This window comes from Kwoniella pini, chromosome 10, assembly GCF_000512605.2.
Source record: "Kwoniella pini CBS 10737 chromosome 10, complete sequence".
NCBI classification, from domain to species: Eukaryota; Fungi; Basidiomycota; class Tremellomycetes; order Tremellales; family Cryptococcaceae; genus Kwoniella; species Kwoniella pini.
In genome coordinates this window covers 719,263-730,682 of record NC_091725.1, presented here as the reverse complement: position 1 = coordinate 730,682, position 11,420 = coordinate 719,263, and the positions used below count along the sequence as shown (strand labels likewise).

At 42.6% G+C, this 11,420-nt stretch overlaps 4 protein-coding genes across 4 annotated transcripts; 2 read left to right on the top strand and 2 right to left on the bottom strand.

Moving 5' to 3' along the window:
• Positions 1 to 119: 119 nt before the first annotated feature.
• Positions 120 to 864, bottom strand: I206_107066 (mitochondrial 54S ribosomal protein bL21m; the record flags this gene model as incomplete). Its single annotated transcript, XM_019157111.1, has 2 exons — positions 120 to 775; positions 840 to 864. 2 exons carry the CDS (start codon positions 862 to 864, stop codon positions 120 to 122), a joined length of 681 nt encoding a protein of 226 aa, XP_019009829.1.
• Positions 865 to 1,317: 453 nt separating this feature from the next.
• I206_107065 (ATP synthase subunit alpha, mitochondrial) lies at positions 1,318 to 3,456 on the top strand (the record flags this gene model as incomplete). The annotated part of the gene is made up of 5 exons (XM_019157112.1): positions 1,318 to 1,365; positions 1,584 to 1,638; positions 1,788 to 2,251; positions 2,326 to 3,254; positions 3,330 to 3,456. The coding sequence occupies 5 exons, from the start codon at positions 1,318 to 1,320 to the stop codon at positions 3,454 to 3,456; spliced, it is 1,623 nt and encodes a 540-aa protein (XP_019009830.1).
• A 588-nt stretch (positions 3,457 to 4,044) lies between these two features.
• I206_107064 (uncharacterized protein) lies at positions 4,045 to 6,049 on the bottom strand (the record flags this gene model as incomplete). Its single annotated transcript, XM_019157113.1, has 4 exons — positions 4,045 to 4,632; positions 4,698 to 5,045; positions 5,124 to 5,328; positions 5,403 to 6,049. The coding sequence occupies 4 exons, from the start codon at positions 6,047 to 6,049 to the stop codon at positions 4,045 to 4,047; spliced, it is 1,788 nt and encodes a 595-aa protein (XP_019009831.1).
• Positions 6,050 to 6,438: 389 nt separating this feature from the next.
• Positions 6,439 to 11,110, top strand: I206_107063 (uncharacterized protein; the record flags this gene model as incomplete). Its single annotated transcript, XM_019157114.2, has 19 exons — positions 6,439 to 6,549; positions 6,608 to 6,629; positions 6,687 to 6,737; positions 6,797 to 6,850; positions 6,909 to 7,024; positions 7,079 to 7,211; positions 7,263 to 7,339; positions 7,398 to 7,565; positions 7,622 to 7,789; positions 7,839 to 8,192; positions 8,242 to 8,304; positions 8,348 to 8,517; positions 8,570 to 8,714; positions 8,764 to 9,721; positions 9,800 to 10,387; positions 10,542 to 10,748; positions 10,872 to 10,894; positions 10,946 to 11,013; positions 11,068 to 11,110. The coding sequence occupies 19 exons, from the start codon at positions 6,439 to 6,441 to the stop codon at positions 11,108 to 11,110; spliced, it is 3,519 nt and encodes a 1,172-aa protein (XP_019009832.2).
• Positions 11,111 to 11,420: the final 310 nt, after the last annotated feature.

Genomic DNA, 11,420 nt, shown 5'->3' with positions numbered 1-11,420 from the left:
ATATCGATATAGGTCTGATCAAGATGTGCACTGCGGTGCGGTTTGATGATGTTGACCTCGTCGATCAAGCTGAGGCTCTTTCCTGGTTCAAACGTTTATTTTGACGTTGCATACTTTGGTCATATATCTTTCTCAATATCATTTATAATAATATCACCAACTCTTAATCTAGTATAACCTTGTTTATGTTCAATAGTTTTCTTATAACCTTTTCTTCTTTTCTTTTTTAAAATTCTTTCTAAAGGAGATTTTGTATGTTCAATTATAGTTAATTTACAATTTACTAAATTTAAAGGTAAATTTTCAAAATTAATTAAAGTTTTTTCTTTCCAATTCATTGATTTTTTTAAATTTGATGCAAAAGAAGAATTAGATTTTAAAGAAAAATCTCTTGAACCAATTTCTAAAATTTTTGTTAAATTTAATTGTGTACCAATTGGTAAAAAAGGTTTTTTTAATTGTGGTAAAGTTAAAATATCTTTTGAATGTAATAAATAATTTCTAGAATATAATCTTGTAATTAAATAACGTCCAAATGAATTTGTTGATTGTGATGAAATTAATTTTAATGCTTCTTTTGTATTTTTTGGTTTTTTAATTTCATTAGATGAATTAGGTAAAATTGGTGGTAAATGTGATATTGAAGATGAAGTTGAAGTTTCAGATGTTGATGAAGATGATGATGCTTCAGATGATGATGGTGGTAATGATGTAGTTGGAGGTGGTAATGGTGCTGTAGTTTGTAAACCCCTTGAAAGGGATAGTCTTGCGAAAGCTAAGCAAAATTAAAAATTATTATAGCTTTATAGGAAATACTCATAGACGAAATGACAGCTTACCAGACGTTATACTTGGCCGACTCATCTTGGCTTGTTCGTTAATATGATTGTCAACTTGAGATGAATGTCAATAATTCTATAGCTATATACAACATCTATAACATGGTCAACTTCACCAACATTGTCTCGATGCTAATGACTCTCGGATAAATTATGATAAAAGGAATCAACAATAAAATCAAGATACCTTTGATTCCGCCTCATTCCTAACCAATAAAACACCGATAACACCGATCCGTATTCCTTAATCGTGGTTTACTCCGTATAGTGTCACTTACCCACTCACCGTATACAATCTAACCAACCACAACCACTCACCACTCACAACCACTCACCACTCCTCACCACCCACCTACTCACTCCATCTCCATAATCATTATTCAAATTATATCATCTCAATATCCAATACAAAAGTCTTTACAGAGACCTCTTTCCCCTTCTATCCTTTACAAACCAACTCACCACTCATTCTTCAAAAATGCGTGTCGCCTTCAGGAACACACTTAGAGGAGCCGTTGCTTCAAGCGTAAGTATCAATTTAGTACTGGTTCGTTGGGGATGAACGGAAAATGCGGGATATCAGAGGTGGAAAAGAGGAATTAGAAGGTTATGAATAGCTTTGCGGCCATTCTCATTAAGCTTCGATGAGATACTCATGGCATGTGTAGGATGTAGAAGCAGGATGTAACGGAAGGATGTGGAATATATCACAAAAGATAATCGCGCTAACTTATCTTTTATCAGGCTCGAACTAGAGCTGCCCCTCTCGCTGCTCGAACTTACGCTACCGCTAAGCCTGGTGAGTATGCTTGACCTATCATCATCAATCAGAGATCGGTTTGCTTACCATCATATCGCTTCTCATTATCATTTCCACTTGATCCTGTAAATCCGCGTTTCGGCCGATCTCCTTTCATGTACAATACACCTCGTCCAATCCCAACACAGCCGCTTCCGAAGTCTCCTCCATCCTTGAGGGTAGAATCGCCGGTGCTTCAGTTGGTGGTGATGTTCAAGAGACCGGTCGAGTTTTGACCATTGGTGATGGTATCGCCCGTGTTTACGGTCTTAGAAACGTCCAAGCCGAAGAAATGGTTGAATTTTCCTCTGGTGTCAGAGGAATGTGCTTGAACTTGGAAGCCGACAACGTCGGTGTAACCATTTTCGGTAACGATAGATTAATCAAGGAAGGTGATACCGTCAAGAGAACCGGTCAAATCGTAGATGTCCCTGTCGGTCCAGGTCTTCTCGGTCGAGTTGTCGACGCTCTCGGTAACCCAATCGACGGTCGAGGTCCTATCGAATCCGTTGGTAGAACCCTCGCTCAATTGAAAGCTCCCGGTATTTTGCCTCGACGATCCGTACACGAACCTATGCAAACTGGTCTCAAATCCGTTGACTCCTTGGTACCAGTGAGTTAACTGCCTTATTAATGTACAACTGTACCAAATCGGCTTCAGACTATTGCTGATACTCCACTTGCTAGATCGGTCGAGGACAACGAGAACTTATCATTGGTGACAGACAAACCGGTAAATCCGCCGTCGCCATTGACACCATCCTTAACCAAAAGAAATGGAACGACGGTGCCGATGAGTCCAAGAAACTTTACTGTGTCTACGTTGCTGTTGGTCAAAAACGATCCACCGTTGCCCAACTTGTGCAAACTCTTGAAGAGAACGATGCCATGAAATACTCCATCATCGTCGCTGCCACCGCTTCCGAGGCCGCTCCTCTTCAATATCTCGCTCCTTTCTCTGGTTGTGCCATGGGTGAATGGTTCAGAGATAACGGTAAACACGCCTTGATCATTTACGATGATTTGTCCAAACAAGCCGTAGCCTACCGACAAATGTCCTTGCTTCTTAGACGACCTCCCGGACGAGAAGCTTACCCCGGAGATGTCTTCTACTTGCACTCTAGACTTTTAGAGAGAGCTGCCAAACTTAACGCCGATTACGGATCTGGTTCCCTTACTGCTTTACCCATCATCGAAACCCAAGGTGGTGATGTATCCGCTTATATCCCAACCAACGTTATCTCCATTACCGATGGACAAATTTTCTTGGAAGCTGAATTGTTCTTCAAAGGTGTCAGACCAGCTATCAACGTCGGTCTTTCCGTATCTCGAGTAGGTTCCGCCGCTCAAACCAAATTGATGAAATCCGTTGCTGGTTCCCTCAAATTGTACCTTGCCCAATACCGAGAAGTTGCTGCCTTTGCTCAATTCGGTTCCGATTTGGATGCTTCCACCCGATACCTTCTTAACAGAGGTGCTCGTCTTACCGAATTGCTCAAACAACCTCAATACCAACCCATGCCTACCGAAATCATGGCTCCTTTGATCTACGCTGGTGTTAACGGTAAACTTGATAAAGTCGCTGTTGACCAAATCGGTGCTTGGGAGAAATCTTTGTGAGTGTTTATGATCTGCTGAAAATATATCAATTTGCGAATGTTGAAGGCTAATATGTTTTCTGTGATTTACAGCACCGACCTCCTTAAATCTCAACACTCTGCCCTTCTTGAGAAACTTTCCGGTGGTGTTCTCACCAAGGAGATTGAGGAAGAGATGGCCAAGGTCATTGATGCCCACGTCGCCGACTTCACCGCTTAGATTTAATACATGATATCATTTAGTGTCAGTCTATAAGGGAAGGAGATATAAAAAAAGAGGAAAAAATCTTATATAAAGTGCAATGTTTACCCTGACTAACGTTCATATTTTATATTTATGATGAGTTTTGGTTGACGGAAAAATCATAAAATGCATGGAATCGAAATCATCTGAGTGAGCGGGATGTCGCGAATAGCAAGCAGCTGAGACAATTATTGCAATTTATGATGCTGTCTTATATTGCGCAACGGGTTTTTGAATCGGAAAGTTCAACAATCATGCCTTTGTTCGATCTGGTCGAGTTGTTTTGACATGATGAGAATTATATACATTATTCAACGTATGACGATAAGTCAAATTATATACAAGTAAATACATAATATACAAAACATAGTCATCAACAAAAGAAGCAAATAAATATCTTTAAAAATTATATACAAAATTTTAAATAACATTCACAATTTACAAAATGTCCTAAAAGTAATTCATTCCATATACTCTTCAAATTTTCCTCTTTTTTTTTTTCAATAATTCTTTTTTTTTTTTGGCGTTTTTCTTTTTTAAAACAAAATAATATTTTTTCAGTTTTTAAGTTTTTATCCAAATTACTTCACCTTGAATTTTAATTTTTTTTTTCTTTTCAATAATTCTACCTGTTAACCAAATTTGATTATATTCATTTTTTTTATTATTTAATTTCCATTTATTTAATTCTTCTAAATTTAAATTTTCTTCAGGTAAATTAAATTTTAATCTCATTTTTCTTCTTGATAATAATAATTCAGAACAACGAATTTCAAAATCTTTATCTAAATTTTTTTCTCTTAAATTTAAAATATAATTTCTAGCTAATTTATATATTTTAATTTCATTAAGTATTTGTTCAGATTCACCAAAATTTTTCTTTTTTTCTTTTTCAAATGTTCTAAATGCTTTTGTAGAATTATCATTTTCCTCTTCTCCTCTGCTCAACCCATTTAAAAGTAATTTATCATCTTCGTCTCCATTCTCCGATTGAGCCGATTCAATCAAATCGCTCAATTCAACCGATCTAATACATATTTGAATGATCGTTTCAGGAAGAAGTACAAAATCGATATACTGCTTGATTTCATGAATTGTAAGGGAATTATATCGTTTCGTGCCACTCGGTCTAGTAGGTTCATCCGATCGAGTCTATATATTCAATTCAATCTTATCAATGCAATCCATTTAGATAATCTAAAAGGAAGTTTACCCACTTGTCCATCGTTCCTTCCCTCTGCCCTCAAGACCCATCTATGCAGTTCTGGTAAAATCACATTGGTAACTTCATCCTCATGGATATCTCCATACGCAGCTTCGGAATTCAGACTCAATCTTTTCTTTCCACCAGCGAAGAATTTATTCGCTCGCCAAATGGCAGGTTCATATTGATCATTCAAGATATCCAGCAGATGAGGTCGAATAGCATATATCTGATCTACACGTCGTAGTTGAGTATATTCAGCAGGTAATAGGGGTTCTATAGGAGAAGAAGGTTCTGGTGTAGGATCTCTTTTTAAGGCGTCAGAAGTAAATATTCGGTTTTTAACAGTAAAACCACCAAGCTATGAAAACACAAAGTAAATTAGCTAATGAAAAGCAAGATCTGGTCGTCGGGTTAGAGGATTCATCTGTCTGCTCACTGTACAATCTGCGATAGCCTGATCCGTTTTCGTTATAATTTGATCTCTCTTCTTTTTTAAGATTGCACCAAATATTGTTTCTACTTCATATAAATCTTTGCCTTTTTGTTGATCTTTCAAATTATCAGCTGGTATGAACCTAAGTAATCTAGCTGCCCACCAGCATTTCTGATCTTTAACGTAGATGGAATCATCTTTGATCAGACTATGTGAATTACATTAGCTAATATACCGACAGTATTGTCGGGTTTCGCGATAGTATCACATAGTGAGACTCACTCATCAGGTATACAACTAGGCGTGAAGACTGGTTGAGAGATCGCTGGACTTGATGTATCGCACAATGTTAAAAACTCCGATAAATCATGTTCCTCGATATCTTCTGTATAGTCCCTCGAGCCGGGGCAAGATATACTTCTCGAGGGACCAGCAGAATTCATGTTATCTGAATCCGTCATTTGGGCAGACGTTAAAGATTTGTTGTGGGTGTTGGCTATTCGAGCCCTTTTAGCTTTCGGAAGGGGAATTTCCTCTTCAAGATCCGACACATTTGTTGCAAGGGTGATATTGCCCACCTCCGTTGTCTTTGCTTTAGGAGGTCTACCTCGTCTCTTCTTGGGCGGGGATGATATGGGTGCTTGAGTGGAGGAAAGTAGAACAGTGGAATTCGAAGTGGTTTTCTTGAGTGACTTTACTGGAGATGAAGATGGAGAAGGAAAACCGAGGTCGATGTCGTCGAATGGAAAGTTGACGGTATCTAGAAAGGGCTTGGTTGTTCTGGCCATTTGCTTGGTCTTCTTGATTTTTGAAGCAGAATTTTGAACGTCTGGTGTTACCGCCACTCTTCCTTTTCCTTTCGCCTTTGCCATAACGCTTGAATTGGCGGGTGAAATTTTGGAATTGGATTTTGGCTTAGCGGCGGCCATGATGCCCTGGTTCAGAATAAGCTCTGTTCAGAAGACACAAGATCGGTAAGTTAATCGAATGTCATATGAACGACTATGTCATGTTTGAATTGAGCTGAGCTTATAGGAATAAGAAGGAGGGAATAAACTTCAAGTAATGTTGTAAACACGCGACCATCTTCCAACTTTATAGATCAACCTCCACTTGATCAAAACATAACAAACGTAATCAGACAAGCCACGTGTTCTTCAAAGGGGGCTCCGCTCTTCTCATGTTTGTTCAAGTAGTCATCGTCAAAAACGCGTCCATCATCACTTTGTACTCGAAATTCCTTACAAGACTAACTTCCAATTATAGTCAAATTTACTGTGATACTGACTCAGTCTCCACCCCCCCGGCATGTGTCAAGATGCCTCTTGAGTCAAACGCCGACAAAGCATATATGCATGACCTGCCCAAGGTATCTTTTAGGGTAATAGACGAAGACCCATCTTTACTCGCTCCCGCTGGGGTACAGTCGGTGAGTTGAAGGCGCTGCTTACAAGAGTGTGAGGTCACAGCTGACTCTGTCCGAACAGGAGCAAAGCAGGTCATATGGTTGTGAGTCAATTGACACTTCGAGCTGTCTTAGGGGACTGAGCTGACCATGCCATTTAGACAACGATTTCTCTGACTTCACGAGGTCTGAACATTACATACGGTATATAGGTAAGCTATCGTGAGATTCCTTTGTGTATAGCGCAGAAGCTAACATTTGACCCATACAGAGCCCATAGAATCGGAACTAGCAGTGCAGGTAGAATATGATATGGACGAACAAGGTATGAATCGCATTTGATCATGTTACCCGGAACGAACTAATCTCCCGTTAATCTTCAGACCAAGAATGGCTGGATGCTGTCAATGCAGAGAGGAAGAAAGATCAGAGTGGACCTATTTCATATGAGATATTCGAGATCTTGATGGACAAGTTGGAAAAGGAATGGTTCAACTTGGTAAGTGGAAAATCTATATCACCTGGATTGACAATGCTCAAGATGAGTTCATAGTCGAAACGGATACCTCAACCTACTCAGCATTTACCAGCGGAAGACTCGAAATGTGCCGTATGCGATGATGGGGAAGGTGAAAATTCAAACGCTATCGTATTTTGCGATGGCTGTAATTTAGCAGTACACCAAGGTATGTTACCCACATGTGTAGATCCATTCTGAAGCTAATGACAGTGTTCAGATTGCTATGGTGTGCCATATATTCCAGAAGGTCAATGGCTATGTAGGAAGTGTACCGTGTCTCCTGAGAATCCCGTCGTGAGTCAGCCTGACGGAAGTTCTCGCTTGCGTCGAATTCAGCTGACTTGTCATGTAGTCGTGCATATTCTGCCCGAATGAAGGCGGTGCATTCAAGCAGACCACAACAGGTCATTGGGCACACTTATTGTGTGCAATTTGGGTACCCGAGACCGGTCTAGGAAATGTAGTGTATATGGAACCTGTAGAAGGAGTAGAAAATGTACCTAAGAGCAGGTGGAAGCTGGTAAGCTGGCCTGCCACTGGCCGCGGATTCGATAATTCAATTAAATGCTGCGACAGGTCTGTTCGCTGTGTCGAGAGAAAACGGGAGCCTGTATACAATGTGACAATAGGAACTGCTTTACGGCTTTCCATGTTACATGTGCGAGACAAGTGGGACTACTATCAAGTATGAAGTCATTCAACCAGGACGGGGTCTTGAAGGCTTTTTGTCACAAGCACCTACCGGTGAGTCCCAGAATGCTCGAGAGGTGAAACTAGCTGACATGTCCTACAGGCCGACTCAATCGAAGAGACCGAGACTGCGTCAGACTATTCCTCGTCATATTCAGAAACCTTACCTCCCAAAGCTACGAAGACTAAGAACAAACATCGCCGATCCTCGCAATCTCATCATGGTACCACTCAGGTCATTGCACCAACCACCAAGAAATCCGCTCAAGCTCACTCTAAATCATTCCGACCCGGTCCACCTATAATACCGAGACTGATCCTAGATAAAGTGCTAGATTATGTGGCTAAAGTAGTCATGAGGAAAAGACAACCTTTTGTGGAACGGCTATGCAGGTATTGGAGTTTGAAGCGCGAAGCCAGGAGAGGGGCACCATTGCTGAAAAGACTTCATTTGGAGGTGAGTTATTGCAATCGTCACATGCTTAAATCCGCTGAGTCGAGTATAGCCTTGGACCGCATCGGCAGCTTCTCGCCAACAGACTGACGCGGAGAAGGCTCAAAAGCTTAAGGTGAGTTGCGTTTGGGAAACCTTCCGCTGACTGCGTATATCAGTTCTTGCAATTTCTTCGTAACGATCTGGAGAAAGTACGAATGCTGGCTGAACTGGTGCGGAAGCGGGAAAAGGAGAAATTACGTCAAGCGCAGGCGATCAAGGATGTAGTGGACGGCTTTATTTTCCCTCATCATGGACGTCTGAGAGTCGCATTAGAAAGGATATCCGCGTGAGTTGGCTTTGAGATGACCTATGATCGACCGCTAAGATGTTTTTTAAAGCATGGACCGATCAGAATTATACTTGAATCCTGTTAGCCGGCTTGAAGCGCCAGACTACTTTGAAGTGATCAAAGATCCGATGTGCTGGCTGTGGATTGACGAGAAACTCGAGAAGAATGAGTATTTGGAAGTTGCTGAGTTCAAGGTGTGTTATCTTTCTTGCTCCCCGCGTAGTGTGCTAAACTCTTAAATAGCGGGACATCATGCTTGTCCTCGACAACGCTATGCTGTATAATCCAAAAGATAATCCTTACCACCGGAAGGCTGCCAAGATCAAGAAGGAGGCCGAACCCATACTTGCCGATCTCGACGGTATCACCGAAACAGCTCGAGCAGCACTTGGCGATCAAAACCTAACGGAGAGCAACAAATCACCTATCGGTGATCTGGAACCAGTCGGTACAGTTCTCTCGACACTGCTACTAGAGTCGTCTGGACATCATGACCCGTCGCAAGACTACCTCTGTTCAATCTTCTCTTTTGAGCTTGAAAAACCTAGAGAACCAACTCCTCCTCCACCTCCCAAGCCCGCCAAGGCACCTCGAAAATCCAACGCCGAAAGGAGACAACAATGGGAAGCACGGGATGCTGCGGCGAAGGAGCGGTCTTTGGCTGGATCGAGACCTACTCGAGCGGCTCTGGCTGCAGAAAAGGTATTCAACCAGGAAGCCGGTATACAGCCTGCGTCACCGGCACCAATCGAGACTAAGGTGGAAGGACTAGATGCTAGGAGTAGAAGGAGGAGTCTAAGGGAGATTAACGGCGTTGAGGGTCCCACTACACCGGCCACGAGCAAAAAGGCGAAAGGCAAAGCTCCCGCGTCGACCAAACCTCCTTCGGGCCGAAAGTCGGACACAATTGTCAACACAAATCTGCAAAAGTCCAAATCTACCTCTCTAACCATATCCGGTTCCGCATCGCCGACAAAATCGACAAATTCATTCCCCAGTCGACATAAGTCCCAACCGGGCGTGGCAGGGGTAGAGACTTTCCAAGCGCTCACTGACAGGGAAAGGCGAGAACAGGAAAAATCATTGGACCTACTGACGCAAGAAGTCGGTGCACAGGACCAGTTCAAGAGATTCAATGTGGGTTGGGTGTTGCCAGAGGGGAGCAAGCGGAAAAGATCAGAGAGAACTTCGGACTCGATACGTGAGTAGGCACTCACTAATCATCTGCCCATATACGATATAACGTGACTAGCAGCTGACATCGTTGTTATGCCCACAGCGAGAGCACAAAGCAGCTCCTCTTCTCGTAAACCACCTAGTGCTTCTACATCGAAACCCCGAGCTTCCACTACCCCTCGCACAATGCATCTTTCACTGAGCCCTATCACATCACAGCCAGCTGAGCCTACATCCGTTCAGACTGGAAGCGGTAGCGACCTCTCCTCACCGCCACCTTCCAGTACTGTAACTTCAGCTGCTCCTACTCCTGTCAAGCCAGAGAAAGCTTCTAAGCGAAAGGCAGCATCACCAGAAGAGGCTTCCACGCCTAGACTATCGAAAAGAGCTAGAACGACAAGGAACCCTCAGCAAGATGAAATTGAGCAAGTCCAAGATGAAGACGAGGATATGACCCCGATTCCCGATGACACAGCAAATGCGGACGCAGAGGACGCAAAGGGGCAAACACCCGAAGAGATCGAAGAAATTGAAGATTCACAGCCTGCAACACATACTGAGTCCGGTGCAACGACTAAATCAAGTCCGGCTAAGCTGAGACGGGGTCAAGCGAAAACCAAGACGGTTTCGATGTCACCTATCCAAGGAGAAGGCCCAGTGGATGATGATATTTATCCTCCTGGCACACTGGGTGAGTTCTGGCCTTTGCCTACTATCATTCGCCATGCTGACCATTCTCGAAAAAAACCTCAGTCTGGGCCAAAGGTAAGCTATACCATCGATAGTGCAAGGGATTTTGGTACCGGTTTTGATGTATCTTGGTTCTGCTGACATACTGCATGTAGTCCACTCTTTCCCATATTTCCCAGCCGAAGTCATTGACCCTACTGACACCGAAGAGATACCAAGTGCCGTCCTATATGCGGAAGAGAAAGAACGGGCTGCAGCGAAACTCCTCAATAAGAAGATATGGTTAGTTAGATTCTACGATAATACGGCTAGTTATGGCTGGGTGATGGAGGATAAGTTGGACCTGCTGGGTGAAGACCAAGGTGCGTACGGATGTGGTTCATGTGGTGTATGTGGTGTGCAACATCGCCCTTGCTCCTGGCAGTCTGCGCGATGTTCTATTTCGCACGTAGGAAGCCATCGAGCTGACTCAAGTTTCCATGTAGATATTGATGCGATGTACCTGAGTGTAAGTTGGCGCCCTTGTATGCTCTGTATTCCTTACTAAGCCATCTTACAGGGAAAAGACCGAGGCAAAGCCAACAAATATAAGCATCACGCAATCAAAATGGTCAAGAAAGGATATCGGTGAGTTTAGTCTATATCATCGTGCGAAGCATTGCTGAATTAGTATATTTGTAGTGAGGCGCTTGCGAGCCTGCAAAGCGAAGAAGAAGAGGTGTGAAGCAACTCTGTTTCGCATGAGCTTCTTCGCCGGATTGATGTAGGACCACATGTGCCCAGGATGATAGCATGGATATATATCATTTACGTTGTCATATCGCCGCGAACCGATTTGATCAACAAAATGGAAAGGAAGAGTGGGTCAGGGGGTGAGAGTAACCCTGCACAAATCCCATCCCTATTAGCTCTTCCAATTTGCTCGATATTCATTGCACAAATACTCAGGAAAATTTCACGCGCCGCCCACCTATACTTGGATGCCTGTTGCAAATCATCGAGTGGCACTCCATGATGATATAGTTTGATAGCAG